This window comes from Lissotriton vulgaris, unplaced genomic scaffold, assembly GCF_964263255.1.
Source record: "Lissotriton vulgaris unplaced genomic scaffold, aLisVul1.2 SCAFFOLD_2460, whole genome shotgun sequence".
NCBI lineage: Eukaryota > Metazoa > Chordata > Amphibia > Caudata > Salamandridae > Lissotriton > Lissotriton vulgaris.
In genome coordinates this window covers 83,915-99,997 of record NW_028241987.1, presented here as the reverse complement: position 1 = coordinate 99,997, position 16,083 = coordinate 83,915, and the positions used below count along the sequence as shown (strand labels likewise).

Below are 16,083 nucleotides of genomic sequence, written 5' to 3'. Positions count from 1 at the left end.
ATACATTTAAAATAAATTAAAAACTTAATAATTTAATGTAATTTTATATTTTTTTATTTCATTTAATTGATTTAATTTAAATTTATTTTATTTTTACCCTGTACGACTGTACCCCAAAAACCCAAAACTGACCCTGAACCCTAAAAATACCCCTTTACCCAAAAACCCAAAACTGACCCTGAACCCTAAAAATATCCCTGTACCCCAAAACCCCAAAACTGACCCTAAACCCTAAAAATACCCCTTTACCCAAAAACTGAAAACTGACCCTGAACCCTAAAAATACCCCTTTACCCAAAAACTGAAAACTGACCCTGAACCCTAAAAATACCCCTTTACCCATGAACTGAAAACTGACCCTGAGCCCTAAAAATACCCCTGTACCCATGAACTGAAAACTGACCCTGAACCCTAAAAATACCCCTTTACCCAAAAACTGAAAACTGACCCTTAACCCTAAAAATACCCCTTTACCCAAAAACTGAAAACTGACCCTGAACCCTAAAAATACCCCTGTACCCATGAACTGAAAACTGACCCTGAACCCTAAAAATACCCCTGTACCCATGAACTGAAAACTGACCCTGAACCCTAAAAATATCCCTGTACCCATGAACTGAAAACTGACCCTGAACCCTAAAAATACCCCTTTACCCAAAAACTGAAAACTGACCCTGAACCCTAAAAATACCCCTGTACCCATGAACTGAAATCTGACCCTGAACCCTAAAAATACCCCTGTACCCAAAATTAATTAATATTATTTAATTACCAATTAATTATTAATTAACAATAACAATAAAGTAAATATATTAGCACATTTGCTGTAATTAATTTAATTTAATAATTAATATTATTTTGCACAATTACTTAATTAAGAATTACAATAAATTATATATATAAAAAAATTACTATAATTAATGTAATTAAATAATTAATAATAATTAATTACCAACTAATTAATAATTATAAATATGTAAAAAATTATAATAATTAGTTAACTAATTAATAGAAATTAATTACTAATTAATTATTAATTAAAATATGTACAAACATATATCAATTAAGTAATTATTATTAAATTACTTACCACCCTATTCCCCTATAAACCCATAACCCGCTACAGAACATATTTATCAATTAATAAATTAATTAAAAATATTTAAAAATTAATTCTCAATTAATTAATTAATAATTCCTACTATTTAATAATTAATTTAACATAATTAAATTACTTCCCACCCTATTCCCCTATAAACCCACAACCCGCTACAGTAGTAAAAGACAATATTTAATAAAATAACATTAAAAATAAATAATAAAACATAATAAATACAATATAATATACACTAAATTTATTTAAAAATTGATATTAGTAACATCAAAGTTATTAATTTCGATATTATTAACATCGATATTTACAACTTCGATATTACTGATATCATACCAATATCGATATTTAGACTGTCGATATTACTTACCTTCGATATTTTTGTATTTCGATATTTAAACTTCGATATTTTTGCATATCGATATTTAAAAATCGATATTTTGTCTGTGTACCCAATAGGGCAATGAGAAAAGAAACAGTGGCTGACGATCGGTGGGTAGGTGAGGGCAAGGGGGGAAATCAGAGCAAAACTCCTCAATAGCTACATAGGGCAACTCCATCGGTCATCGGCCAAAGGTTGTTCGGTCACCAAGGGTTAAAGTGTCAGCCTAGGGGAGATCATCAAAAGGTTTCAAAGAGAGCGCCTTTAACGGTGTACGGTGCTGAGTTCCCAGCGATAATGGGAACATTCCCGAACCTCTGATATGTGTGAAACCCTTAACACTCTGGACTCTTTCAGAGGGATATCTAAGACTCCAGGCCATACATGCTGGATCCCTCCCCAAAAAGGGGAGAAGGAGTGCTTTGGCAAGGGGCACATTAAAGCAGGTCATTTAAGGCCATTTTCCGCTATGTGTGAATCCTTTAACACAGTGGACTCTCTCAGAGGGGAATCTGAGACTCCGGGGCAAAAATGCTGGATCACTCCCCAACAAGGGGATAGGGAGTGCTTTGGCAAAGGGCGTAAACAAGGAGGCAGTTACGGGACGGTGGAGTGGTAGGGTAGGACCTACACAGTAGAATGGGGGTAAGAGAGTAGGTACGCTGGTACAGACACCTACTGCCCTAGAGCAACTAACGTTGAAGGTAGTAGGAAAAAGCAAAGAAAATAAAGTGAGTAGTCGGCAAAGAGAACGTAACTAATCAAAATTAGTTACACTAATGGTCAAAAAAGGGAGGGCTAGCTGTAAAAAGCGAGTTAAAGGGTGAAGAGAGCATAGGCATAATATGGAGATCGCAGGAACATTGGGAACAAATGATTGCGGAGGGAAAGGGAAGAAGTGTCCCAGGAGGAGAGTTTGGCCGCCATTTTAAGGTCAGGCGGTTACTGGCAGAATCACATATTAAGGTCAGGCCAGTACAGGGATGGTCACCGGGGGTGCTGGAACAGTACAGAGTTACTACATAACATCTGATTCAAAAACAAAGACAAGGCAAAACTAAACATAGAAACAGTCCTACGGAGCATCGAAGGAAGTGGGCAAGGCGAAGAGGCGGCAGCATGAGGGGTAAAGAGGGAATGGGGAAGGATAAGTAATGGGGGAAAGGGGAGCAGATCAGGACAGAAACATGACTTGCAGAGGATCAATAGTCATTGTATCCCAAGAAATAGGTGAGAGGGATGAAAGAGGGAGGGGTGTAGGGAGTTGGGGTCATTGGTCTCAACAACCAGTAAACTGAGACCGTAGAAGGTGAGAGGGGATTAGAAGACCTAGGGGGTAAAAAAGAGAGCGTCAATCCATTGTGGTGGAGCAGTTCAACGGAGGAGGCAGCATTTAAGATGGCATCCAGAGGAAAGGAGGAACAGACAATGGATGCAAAAATGGCGGATCTGGGTCCTGGGCACTGAAAATAACTAAATAAAGTAAACCAAAATGGTGAGGTGCGTACAAACATCCCAAGTCCAAAGACCATATTAGTTGGATCCACAGGAGGTGCAGGTAGGGGGAAGCAGCCAGGGTGTCAAGGGGGAGGCGGACTGGAGATCATGGAAACAAGAGGAAATGCCAGCCGCGATCATAGGCGCATGGCTGAGGGGTCAGCAGTGACGCCGATCAGTTCTCTTCCTCGATTAGGGGAACTCGGTCGGACCAGGGTCCGAGGTCGCGATTTGAAGGCCACAGACCTGGGATCGGTTGTAGTGTGGAGCAAATCATTGGTTTGGAATTTAGACAGCAAAAAAGCTAAGAGGTAGTTAATGCCGGTGGTCGAGCTTTGGGCTGGAAAGCAGGTCAGCAAAGCAAGACTGCAAAATGGCATTGCAATACAAAATGGTGCTACAGATCAAATTCCAACCAATGTCACTATGTTGGTTCCAAGGGAAGGCTCCGGGTGAGCGACAAGGGCATCCAGACTTGCACCGCGATGCGGGACAGCGCAGGGCAGCTGAGCTCCGGACCTGAAAGGCTGTGTTATTGCGTTGAGTGGTACCATCAATTTAACTGCAACCGACCTTGCAATGATAGTTCCGGAGGGCAGGCTCTGGCCGAATGGAGAATCCGGGGTACCCGGGTCAATTGAGCCAGCAATTACTGCCGGGCAGCCGAGTTCCGGGCCTGACCAAAGAGCAGTGAGTGGGTGCCAGAGACGGGACAGTGAATCACAGCCCCTCCGCAGGAGAGAGGGGGGCACGGCAAAGCTCCGGAGATCAGGTGTTGGATGCAGGACTCCATTCATGCCTTTGGGACAAGGGACGAAGGCAGCAGGGGTCTACAACTCGCCACTGGGCTCTAAGGGCAGGCAGCCCCTGAGCTCCTCAGGTCAGCAGGCGAGTTCCTTATAATGTCGATTGCACAATGTGTAACTCCCCAGTGCCGGGAGATCTCGACAAACCGGCCAGGCATGGGAGCCGGGAGAGCCACCACAGTTAATCCAGGTCTTGCTAGCATGGCAGCCGTCTTCCTGCATCAGATCAGCAAGGGAGCTGGCTGCTGAGATCCGTTTCAGTGGTCTGGTTCGGAGGGGTCCGCCATCTGGTCCAGGAGGCAGGCGGGTGGGGGGCCGGAGAGGTGGTTTTTGTGGGTATAACTACCAATTGATAATCCTCAAACCGGGAGCTCACCCTGGAAGCTCCTAATCGGCAGCCATCTTGTCAGACTTGCCCTGTGTGTGTGATAGATAGTCAAGTGGCAGTGAGTGATAGTTGGTCCAGATATTCTATTCTTTGATGCAAAGCAACACTGCACAAATGTTGATGTGCTGCCCTGCATCAAAGAGAGAGAGAAAACATTAGTGGATATCTAATAAGATATGGCAATCTGTTTTCTCTCACCATGTACTAGTGCACTTTTAGCAGCCATGCGCCAATGGCACACACCCATGGATCACTGTGCAATGGAGTGTGCATTCTCTGAAGCATATGTTTTGCACTGAAAGTGGTGCCTTGCAGTACAAAAACTATGGTGTAAGGCTTACTCCAATGTTTTTGGGCTGTGCAATGCAGCATACATGAAAAGTTGTAATGATTAAGAGAAATTTAAAAATTCTTCTTGTCACGCCTACCTCGAAGAGGAGCAAGATTTGTGTGTAAATTCCTGTCTATCAATGTTTGTAGTTAGGAATTTACACCAAAAACCATGAGTATTGCCTGGGAACACCCACACACCATTCATGGTACACCCCTTGATCCAAAATAATGCAATGCAGCTCATAGCACAACTCTGCGTTACTCTGGGATACTATCCAATGCAAATCCGTAATTGTTCTGATGTTAGGGTCACTATGTGACACATCTTCCTGATGAAAGATCGGTGTCAGGGTTCATATGATATCATTTCCTCAGATGCCATTAAGGTCAAAGCGTATGTGATGTCAGTCCACTACCCCAGGAAATTTGGTGAATCGACATCCATGCTAACTAAATATAAATGTGCTTCTCATATCACCATCTCAAAATAGATAATTCAACCTATGTCAGGTCGGTATTGTTTTAGGTGTCTAATTAGCAAACACCCAAAATCTAATTTCCTCTGAATCTAGTCACACAACTCCTTACTCTGAATTATGCATAATTGTGTGAGAAGCCTAATCCAGCATTTAGCGTTATTTTCTTAGGTCAAAATGCACTGGCACTGCAAAAATGAGAGAGAAGAGGCATTTTTGTGCTAGGAATTTGGCAGTAAATGCTATAGAAAACTAAAAACAGTAGCCAGGAGTCACTTACCCTCTTTTAGTTATTTGTTCCTGTGCTCCTGCAGTAGGATATTTGCCCCAAATTACTCTTAAATACTCAAGCTGGAATAATCACAAAATGTGGGTAATTTCACATCACCAATTACTCTAACGTAATTAAAATTTCGACCAGGCCTAGTATCTGCACAGAGGAATAGATGTTGAGGGAATATTGAATGTCCCATATCTTTCCTTCCACTTAAAAGCAATGTTTTCAGTGGAATTTGACTCTACCCATGTGTGTTCTGTCATGACCTTAGGACATTTTTATCTCTGCTTTGCACAATGGGCTCATTGTCTTTTGGAAATAAATCCCTGAGGTCTTACCTGCTTGAGAAATGTACATGTTATGGCACACATAGCACCAGTGTCTTGTGAGTAACATGTCTACCTGTTTCCCATTTATTGACCATGTTATGAGAAGAAAGGATTTTTTCTTCATTCCGCATATAAGACACTTCTCATTATGCTTCACACAGCATAGTCTTGTCTATTATGGAATGACTTTCCATTGTTCAGGCCCTTAAATACACCATCTGGATCTTATGTATATGACTACCTGAGGTACAGAACAGACTCCTGTATACCTTTGCTGGACATATGATGGGTATGATTTAGTCACAGTTAGAGTTTGCAAGGGGAAAAAAATCACCTACCCCAAAATGTGTTGTCATTCACCTGAAGATGAACATCACAACAAATTCCCTTTTTGTAGAGGTCCTGTATGCAGCACAAGGTCTCATATTTCTCATCATCAGCTGCTGTGGTCATGTGCTGTGTCTTTGGAGGTGAAGGATTCTGAAACCTCTGGCAGGCAGCTACCAAGCGAGGCACTTGCAGAAACTCAGCTGCCAGAAGGATCTCATCAGTTGATGTCTTGTGGAGTTGGACAGTTCCATAGTAAGCAAAGTCCAGAATGGCTTCCCAGCCCCTCACAGTGATTTTCCCATCTAAGTTCGCAGTGTACAATGGCTTCTTCTCTTCCATAAGTGAGTAGAAGTATGAACTAACAGCTGCCAGGATGAAGCTGTGGAGATCATACAGTGTTCCGCCCACGGTCACAGATAGATCAATTAGGAGCCCATCTTCTCTGAGCTTGGACAAATTGTTGAAGAAGGTATCAGGGTACTCCTTGTTTTGCAGCTTCTTGTCTGCGTCATTGGACTCCATCTTAGTCGCCTTCAGTTTTTTAAGCAATCACATTTGATCTGAAAGCAAATTTCAAAGATTTACATTATTGGCTAGGATACATAAACGTACACACAGGACACATGAACAAGATACAATTCTGGCTAATAAGTAAAAACGCACAAACATGACAGTCAGGGAAGGAAAGAAACATAGTTCCATTTTAAAAGATTTATGTATCAGAACATTCTTCACCACTATAACATTTTTGAAAAACAGTGTCTTTGTTGCAATATAAATATCTTCTATTGTTTTTTAACCTCTTCGGTGCTCAGGATGAGCCTAACTCGTGATGAGTCACAATGAACCTGCGCTCATGATGAGCCGGGCTTGTCATAACGGCTCTGTGCCGCCAACGCGCAATTGATTCCCCACCTGTGCGGGCGAATTAATCAGTGGGCGGGGTTGTGACGAGCCCAGCTCGTCATGAGCACAGCTCCAATGTGACTCATGAAGAGCTGCGCTCATCAAGTGCACTGTGGCGACGTGCTCACCCCCTGCCCCCCGCACCGTGGGCGACTTACCCCCGCAGCGAAGGGGTTAAATAGGCATAGGTATTGATGTAAACATGGCAACAGATCACTTGATAAACATCTGTTTGCATGTGTTAGCACATTATAACCAGAATAGCTAGCTTTGCTAATGCTTGTTGTATTAACCATGCAGAGATCACCCATTACTCAAATCACTCTCAAAGCTCACACTACAAGTGGCAGTGCTGTATAAAAATATGCCATGTAATCACACCCCAGCAATTGTCATTGTCTAAGAGTAGCCACCAATTTAGCCATAAAAGTTCATGTGTGAGTGCACCATCCCAAACATAAAACACATACACTCACCACAAACACCAGCAAGTTATGGAACGCAAAAACACATAAAAACACACACTAAATAATGTATAGAGTACTACGTAGGTTTGAGGAGCCACTTCAAAGGTACACATCTATATTCAGATACACAATGCAGTCACACAATGCCAGAGATCACCATCATCACCCCCATTAAATCTCTTAAGAATTCATTATCATCACCACATCTGCTTCAAACATGCAGCCCACACATCTCCATGTTTCATGTGCTCCCAAATGATTGGACCTCAAGGGCACCAGGGAGATCAATCAAGATGTTCCCAGTTTTATGTCGAGTAGACCTGAACCTGAGACTTTAGCAGTAGAGCTGGACCCTACTGCAATAGATGACTCACATTAGATTGACTGCCTATAAGAGGTTTGGCTCCTAAATTACCTAAATACATTGATGTGTGCACAAATATTTGAATCAATGCCCGACTACATTTCATATTTGCTAGTGTGGAATCCAGATGCTTGTGATTTGTCCCATTCTCCAGAATTCAGGTCTTCTAAACAACACCACAATTAGCCTCAGGAATGTGGATCCAGATATTTTTGGCGAAGAACTGTAATTCCTAGCAGGAGGAATTGCTGAATTACAGCAGCCACCTCGTTTTTTGCCAGATATAGTATTTCACTGAATACTGCTGTAGCATGTTTGAATTCCTGTTCTGATATCAAATAAATAAATAAATCCAGGATTTGTAAACCACAGCAAATCGTGTGAGGGTCTCAAGGCACTGAATTGGAGGCATGAGAAATCGGCAGCTCTGGCAATTTTGCCACATCCTCCCCCATAATAAAAACAAGAGAACCCTGGGTGTTTGGTTCAGTTGTTTGATCATCGACAGCTCCAGATTCCTAAATAATATGTCCAGCCAAAAAGTTTACAATCACCTCAGCATTTCTTGTGTTCTCTTTCAAAAACAGGAAATCTAAGGCAGGTGGTATGACAATTACATTTCATTGTAAGTAAATGTTTAGTCTTTACCACAGGCGATAGATAGTAGAATGTCTCATGCAGGAGATAGTCAAGACCTGTGGCTTAGATTTGTGGAGAAAGCCCCTCAGCCCTGAAACTTAAGAATCCTCAAACATGAACAAGGAATAGTCTTGCATACTCTAGTTTCGAGCACTCATAGGTAAACTAAACAAGCATTGTCATAGCCAATAGGTCTTGCTTTTGGGACCTTATAAGTATTTAGTTATGCAGCACAATATCCTTGGTGCAACAACATCAACTATTGCATGGCTAAGCACTTATAAGGTCCCAAAGGCGAGACCTATTGGCTATGCCAGTGCTTGTTTCTGTTCTCCATGAACACATAGGGGCAGATTTATGTTAACTGGCGCATCCCCAGGGACGCGCCAGTTAACATGCGTCACAGTGCGCCACAGCTCCGCCAGCCATGGTGCGCCGCATTTATAATGCGGCGCACCATGGTGCAAAAACGGCACAGATGCGTGACGCATCTGTGCCGGAAATGTGTCGCATTGCTGGAGTTGCGTCGCAAGCGCGACGCAGCTCCAGCAAGGCTCGGGGGTGCCCCATTTTAACAATGCTGGGTCAAGACCTACGCCTGCTTCTAGCAGGCGCAGGTTTTTGACGCAGCATCGGCTTAAAAGTGACTGAGTGAAATCTCATAGATTTCACTCAGCCACTTTTGCGAGGCGCACCTGCCCCGGAATGCCCACCCTGCGCCGGAACGCCCACAAGCGGCGCAGGGATTTACAACGTGACGCATCTGCCTAGATGCGTCACGTTGTAAATCGTTCGTAGGGATGTGCCACGTTTACGCCGCCTTGCGTGACGCAACAGCGGCGTAAACGTGGCGCAAGGGCCTCATAAATCTGCCCCTAAGTCTGTAGGCTATTTTCTATTTGCACCTCACTTCTCAACAGTATGATCCCATGCATGACATCATTGACCTATGTAAATGTTTACATATCAAAGCCTTTGTCATACAAGCCTAGCTAAATGAGGCAACTATGGTCACAATAACCTAACAAACAAACGTTCTACTGCACAGGCACACTGGCCAAGTAGTTCTTGTGTTTTATGTTGATGACACTTCACAAGACGACCTTTGGAATGATCAGAGATGATGCAGTAGTTTACTCTTGTGGATCTTTTACAGGTTATAAATAGATGATGCTATTTGGGATTACATTTCTTGTTGAATTAAGGCCTAAAATATGCCTATTACTTTGAAATAAAATGTTTATGAATCTGGTGGTTTTGTTGGGACATTTTAGCTAACTATACAGTACTCCTGAGCTGGAGTGTGCCAAAAAAGTGCACAATCAAGCATCCTAGGTCTAAAGCACTGACAGGAACCCCAGGTTGGATCAATGTTCGACTGACATGTTGATTCACAAAACATGCATCGTCCATGCCGTTCACCTGGTGTAGTGATTCACATGGTCTGTGCATTATTTCCGAGTGCAACCTGGTAATTCCACTGTGCTCAGGAAGGGAAGGATGGACAGGACAGGAGGATCTGTAGATGGACCAGAACGAGCGCGCCCAAGCACCAAAAAGCAGCCCGAGTCAGAATCTAGCGGCCGTTTGCTGTCTGTGTGCAGAAGCTCTAGTTGTGCCAGAACCACATGCCTCATTAGGTCATTAAAATTAAAAGAACTCTGGTAGTCAACACGCACCGCGTTCCAAACAACACCCAAGACTAGTGAGGGAGAACTCATGTGCATGCCTCCTCCAAGTCACCCGCCTCTGATAACAATGCATCCTAGTCTGCCAAGGCCTTCTCTGCGTGAGGGAGCACTCTCACAGAGGCAAAGGAAGGCACCCTGGAGCGTGCGTGGGTCACGCATGGTAACTTGCTGAGCAGACTCCACAACGCTGTGTTCAAGTTCGTTTGAAAAATCGTGCAACGTGTCTTCATGCGACCCTCTGTGGCAATGGAAGTTTCTGTGGTCGGAGTTTGTGTAACAAGGACCCTTTAAGTGCTGCATCAAACTGATGCGCAAGGAACAGCACCTCTATCACACAGAAAAACTGTAATGGAAGCTGGAATAGACTCGAAGAGAGGGCAGCGTGGGTTCTGCTCTACTGTAAACGGAAAGGAACCCAATTGCCGTAATGTCCTCGAGTCAGCAGCTCCCATCAAGGTAGTTTTTTTTTAATATTTTATTTTTAACTAGCAGTTCTGAAGAAAAGATAGATGGCGGTATAATGCAAAACGTGAATATACCAGGCTCAAGTGGCAATACTATTCATTATTGCCAGACACACTTTAAATGCACTAACCTCACAAGTAATATACACACACGTTTTTCTTGTACACATATAAAACAAGAGTACACAATTAGAAGTACATATTGACACATATTCAACAACACACATTTTCGTAAATCCAAGTAGACATTTTCCCACGCCCATCTGATGCACTCGACCATGTTGTTGTCATCTCTAGGCGCCCTGTTTGGGGCATATAGAGCTCAATTTAAGGGCCATACGTCTGCTCTATCCTATTCTATCACCACATGAGGCTGAAAGGGGGTTGGATGGATCTAGAATTGTAGGAATTGTGCTTCGCACAGAAGTCATAAAGAGTCATGTCTGGTGCTCCCATCCCACTCGGTGCAAGCAGTTGTGTGAGTATTTCCCATGAAATTAGGGGCTGTTTCAATGACCATACGAAGGATATCAAATTGGAGCAGATCCGTCACAGAAAAGCGCCCGTTAGTGGCAAAGGAAGGTTTGGGAAATATAGAAATGTAGGTAGCACTATCATTTTGGCTATAGCAATGCGGCTTGCCATTGAGAGAAGTATCTGGTTTCCTGTCCTACAGCCACTCCATCGCCTGGCTGATATTCGCCGACCACAATTCTTGCATATCCCGACTTAGCCATATTCAAAAGTAATGCACTGGGCAGGTCGCCCACCTCAAAGGGTATCCAGTATGGAGTTTGTGGGTTTGGTCTGGAAGGGTGAGAGCGTGGATTATGACCAGTTAATAGTTATGCCTGGAGGCATCCGAAGTGCACCACATCCCATATTATCTGGTTTAGGTTAGAGAACTGATCTTTTATATATAGTGTAACATCATCGGTATAAAGGGAGATTATTAGCCCCCTGGAAGAGAACCCAGGGGCATATTATCAAGGGGGTTTATCTCCGCTTTTTTGGCTTTAAAAGCCAAGAAAGCGGAGATAAAATTATCTCCCTATTACCTAGCTGCCGCTAACACCAGTTAGCAACAGCTAGTAGGAGATAGCGACCATCTTGGGCCCCACTTTGCATGTCAGTGATATTTATCACTAATGAGATGCAAAGTGGGCGTGCCAAGATGTTAGCGACTGAAAACAGTCGCTAACATCGCTATCTCCTATTACCAACTTTTGGAGATATTCGAGCTAGGCGGGAATATCTCCAAAAGCTAACACCTGCCCTGAGCAGTTCTTAGCCATGTTATCCAATGGGAGGTGGATAACATGGCTAAGAGCATTAGCTCGCTAATGCATGAATATCGCGGACTTTTCAGCGATATTCATGCTTTGCGACGATTTTTACCGCATTTGCGTTAAACCTTGGTAATACCAAGGTTTATTTGCGGTAAAATCGCCGCAGCGCTGCGGTAAATTTTTGTCTCTAACCAAGCAATAGCGATAATTATCGCTATTGCTTGGTAATATGCCCCCCAATTCCTTGCCGTGTATGGTGCAGCCTAAGTCTGGCAGCCAGGAGTTTCTATTGCTATCGCAAACAATAGCAGCAAAATTGGGCATCCCTGTTGTGTGCCTCGAGTAATTGGTATAGACTTAGAGATGAGCCCATTCATATATATGCTTGCTGTGGGGAGCGTGTATAACACTTTTATGTATCAAAGAAAAGTGGAACTGAGGCCCAGTTGTTGGAGCAGTGGGGAGAAAATTACACTCCAGGGAGTCGAACCCCTTAGTGGCATCCAACCGGGTGGCCATTGCCTGCACATGTGGGTCTAGATGATCCATGACTGTGAAGAGTGTTCGGAGGATGTGGGAGGTTGAGTGACCTGGAATAATCCTGCCTGGTCTGGCCGCATCATCCTGTCAGAAATGGTAGTGTGCGATTTGCCAGGGTTTTGGCCAATATTTTTTTGTCTGTTTTTTACGTTATGGTTTATTGCCTATATGAATCACAATGAGTGGCAGGTTTATTTGGCTTCAGGATGAAAATGATTACTGCCTGGCTAAGCCTGGGATGGAGAACTCCCGCCTTAAGAGAGTCCTCAAACATGGCCAGCCAATAGGGGGGCTAGAGGAGTGGCAAATTCCTATTAGAAGGAGGTGCCTAGTCTGTCTAGGCCCGGTGCCTTGTCACCTGGAAGGGAGCTAAAGGTCCGTGTAATTTCCTGTCATAATGAGCATATCTAGGAACTCCCTGTGTGCATTTTCCAGCCAGATTAATTGCAATGTGTCTAAGTCTCCTTTTAGGGATGAGGAGGAGGTTTAGAGCTTGACATAAAACTTTGACATGGTGTCCAAGATCCCTGTGGGTGTATCCTGAATATGATCGCCTTCATCCAGTAGTTCCAGTATGTAAGTTGAGGAACGCGATATTCTAAGAAGATTTGCCAGTGTCTTTCCAAGTCTATCCTCTGTGTATTCAGCTATTTTCTCATGAATGACTTCCAGTATGTTTGGGTCATTAGACCAATGATAATCTGACTCAGAATTTTGTATTGTTCCTTCAAGTTTAGTTAATTGTGTGCAAATTGCTCTGAGTACCCCTGTCTGTTTAGAGATACATGCACCGCATATTACTGCCTTAAACGCATCTCAGCGAGTCGAAGATTTCACCATCCCCTTGAATTGTTCAAAATAAGCAATGATGTCTTCTCAAATCTCCCCCCAGAACAGAACATTCAGCAATGCCCCTGAGGGCAAGCATCATGAGAACGCATCCAAGGGGACCTGAGGGATTGCGAGTTCCAAAGGAATGGGGGTATAGTCCGACAGCGTGCGAGCTAAGTGTGTAGGCTTTTGCATCCCTCTTTTTTTAACTCTTGAGATATGAGCCAATAGTCTATTCTTGACCACGTGATGTGATGAGTGGAGGCACACTTACCTTCCCTTTGCTCTCCCTGTGACCATCTCCATATGTCTAGCAGGTAGTTGTCCTTTATATTCATGTTGAGTGTGGATGCTGTGCCGGGGTGTGGATGATGAGATAGACCAGACCTACAGTAGCTGGCATCTAGGACCACATTGAAGTCCCCACCCCAAAGTGTCACACCATGTCCTCTCCTCCCTATCAATCTCCACAGCTCAGCAAAGAAACCGGGATCATCAGTTTTTAGGTCCATATACAACCACACATATTGCCCCTTTTTTACAAGCTTTTTATATTGGCTCTAGGGTGGCAATATATTTTCTCACATGTAATCCATGTCAAGTTGCTAACTAGCTGCTAGAAGATGGCCCACACACTTTAGGTGATATCTGCAGGAATCAGTCCTCTCTTTCTTTAGTTCTACCTGCAATATCTCTTTACTGATTTTTAGCACTCCATGTTAAAACTGTCCCATTCTTTATTTATATGTGAGTGGTTGGTGCATACTTGAGTAGTTGTATGGTTTTTACCCCCCCCCCCAGTTTGTAGTACGATCCTTGGTACACATTAGTCGCTTCAAGATGGCCACCGCACTTTATTTGGTATTGTGATCTGGAGGGGGTCAATCCCACACCAACCTCCATGCATTCAATAGCAATTGTGGGAGCAGTTTAGGAGCGAGTGTACAGTTGTGGATTAGTAAGTACACTGACACACGAAAGCTTTGCAGGTTGTACCATTTGTTACTATGGCATTATTGTTTATAGAGGCTGTGGTTTACTTTTTTCAGATTGATTTAACTGACTGACAGAGCTTATTGGGTAAGTGATGGATAATTTTTTGCATGTATCAATATATATATATTCACTGTAAAAACCAAAGGTTACAGGGACGTTATAGTTAGGAAATTTAATAAAATAGACCTTAGAAATTCACTGAAAGAAATAAAGGTTATAGGGATGTTATAGTTAGGCTCAGGTGTTATTCATACAAAACCAGTGAGACTCAGCAGTTATAGTTAGCTGAGCTAACTATAACTCACGTCCCCACAATGCACTGCTTATAATCTCACATATTACATCACTCATGACATTGTCAATGACATAACTGATGACATCACTCATGATATCTCAAATGACATCACTGATGACATCATCTGTGACTGTGAGTGTTTTAAAAAAGCTTATGAGTGTTAAATATATATATACAATCAACAAGAGAGAAAGGGCTCACAAGGCCACTCTTATACCCCTTATGAGTACTGAATAAGAATCAACAAAAGAGTGACAAAAAAGATAGTCGGTTGCCATTTGTCTTCATTGGGTTCTTTTTAGAAAGTAGTGATTTAGTGAGTTAAAAGAAGTGTGGACTACTCCCCAAATTTCAGAAAAATTATTTTATTAAGTGGGTAGCTCTAACTTTGTTAAAATCTAAGTGAAAAGTTGGACAGATTGGTGAATATGTTAATTTGAACCACCCAGTCCTAAACGGGCCGCGGACGTGGCAAAAATCAGGTTTAAACCCGGAGAGCTGACGGGAGTCTGATTTCCAGGCGTGAAGAATTTTCCTCTGCCGTGAGCCTATGGTGCACTGCTCACTAGAGGCACATACAAAAATCCCTCACATACAGGAGGAGAAGCACTAGGGAGTTCCAGTGCTGTGGATACACACATGGTCGTAATCCTTTTACTTTCTTCTACCTCAGGTGGCAGTGATGCCTTAGTGTGCTTCACCCATGTGACGTAGTTTTGTATGGCCCTGATGAACGCTGAGCCGATCTTTGGCTCTTAACAGCAGAAACATGTCGACCTATATTGTTCTATGTTTAGGACTCAGGCTGTGCACCAAATGTTTAGAGATCATGGCTTAACTGATGTATGGGGAGCGCTTAAATATCCAGATCCTAGATTAACATTTTTCTCTTATACCCCATAATAAGCTGGTTCACCTGGATCGTAATAATTTAATCTTTCTTGAGGTTCTTTTCAGACCACAATCCACTAGTACTCAGCTGTGCATTAGCGGGGCTGAAAAGGCAATCTAGAGCCTGGAAATTTAATTGAATTGATTGAATTAAATTTATTATCGGACACGTATGTGTAAGTGGCTGAGGGATTTTTTGTTGTTGGTAAACCAGGAAACTTCAGCTCCTGGAATGGCCTGGGATTTTCTAAAAGCAGAAGTAAGAGGGAAGACGATAAACTTCAATATTTTTAAACAAAGCAAAATCGTGTTCAGCTGCAGGAAATTTATGAAGGGCTTTCAAACAATGAGGCTGAGTTAGCTAATACAATAAAGCAAGGGTTGGATAGTGGAGACATTATACAGAAAATAGTGGTAAATAAAGTAGAATCAACGAACAATACAATAAGGTGGTGGCCACTAAATATCAAAGCTGAAGGGCGGTGTGTTAAAAATATGGAGAGAATACTAGCAGGATGCTGGCACACTGCACACGGAAAAAGGAGGTTGAAAGAGGGGTCGAGGCTATCTGTGATAAACTGGGGAGGAGGATAAATGTCCCTGCCAAGATAGTGGAAGTATTCCATAAATACTATTTAGAATTATATGCAGAGGATTTTTTTCCACAACCAAATTGCTATAGTGATTTCCTTTGCCCAGTCAAGGGGAGTATATTGAATGAGGAAGAGGCAGCTTCCCTAGATCAACCTATGGGCTCTGACGAGGTGGCAATGGCAGTGAA

The 16,083-nt window shown here is 42.9% G+C and overlaps 1 protein-coding gene across 1 annotated transcript in view; it reads right to left on the bottom strand.

Moving 5' to 3' along the window:
* Positions 1-16,083, bottom strand: part of LOC147669106 (kelch-like protein 33) — a 107,906-nt gene that overhangs the window by 34,506 nt on the left and 57,317 nt on the right. The window contains exon 2 of the mRNA XM_086948224.1: positions 5,938-6,489. Within this exon, the coding sequence (XP_086804350.1) occupies positions 5,938-6,451 (514 nt within the window). The 5' untranslated portion in view covers positions 6,452-6,489. The remainder of the gene's footprint in view (positions 1-5,937; positions 6,490-16,083) is intronic.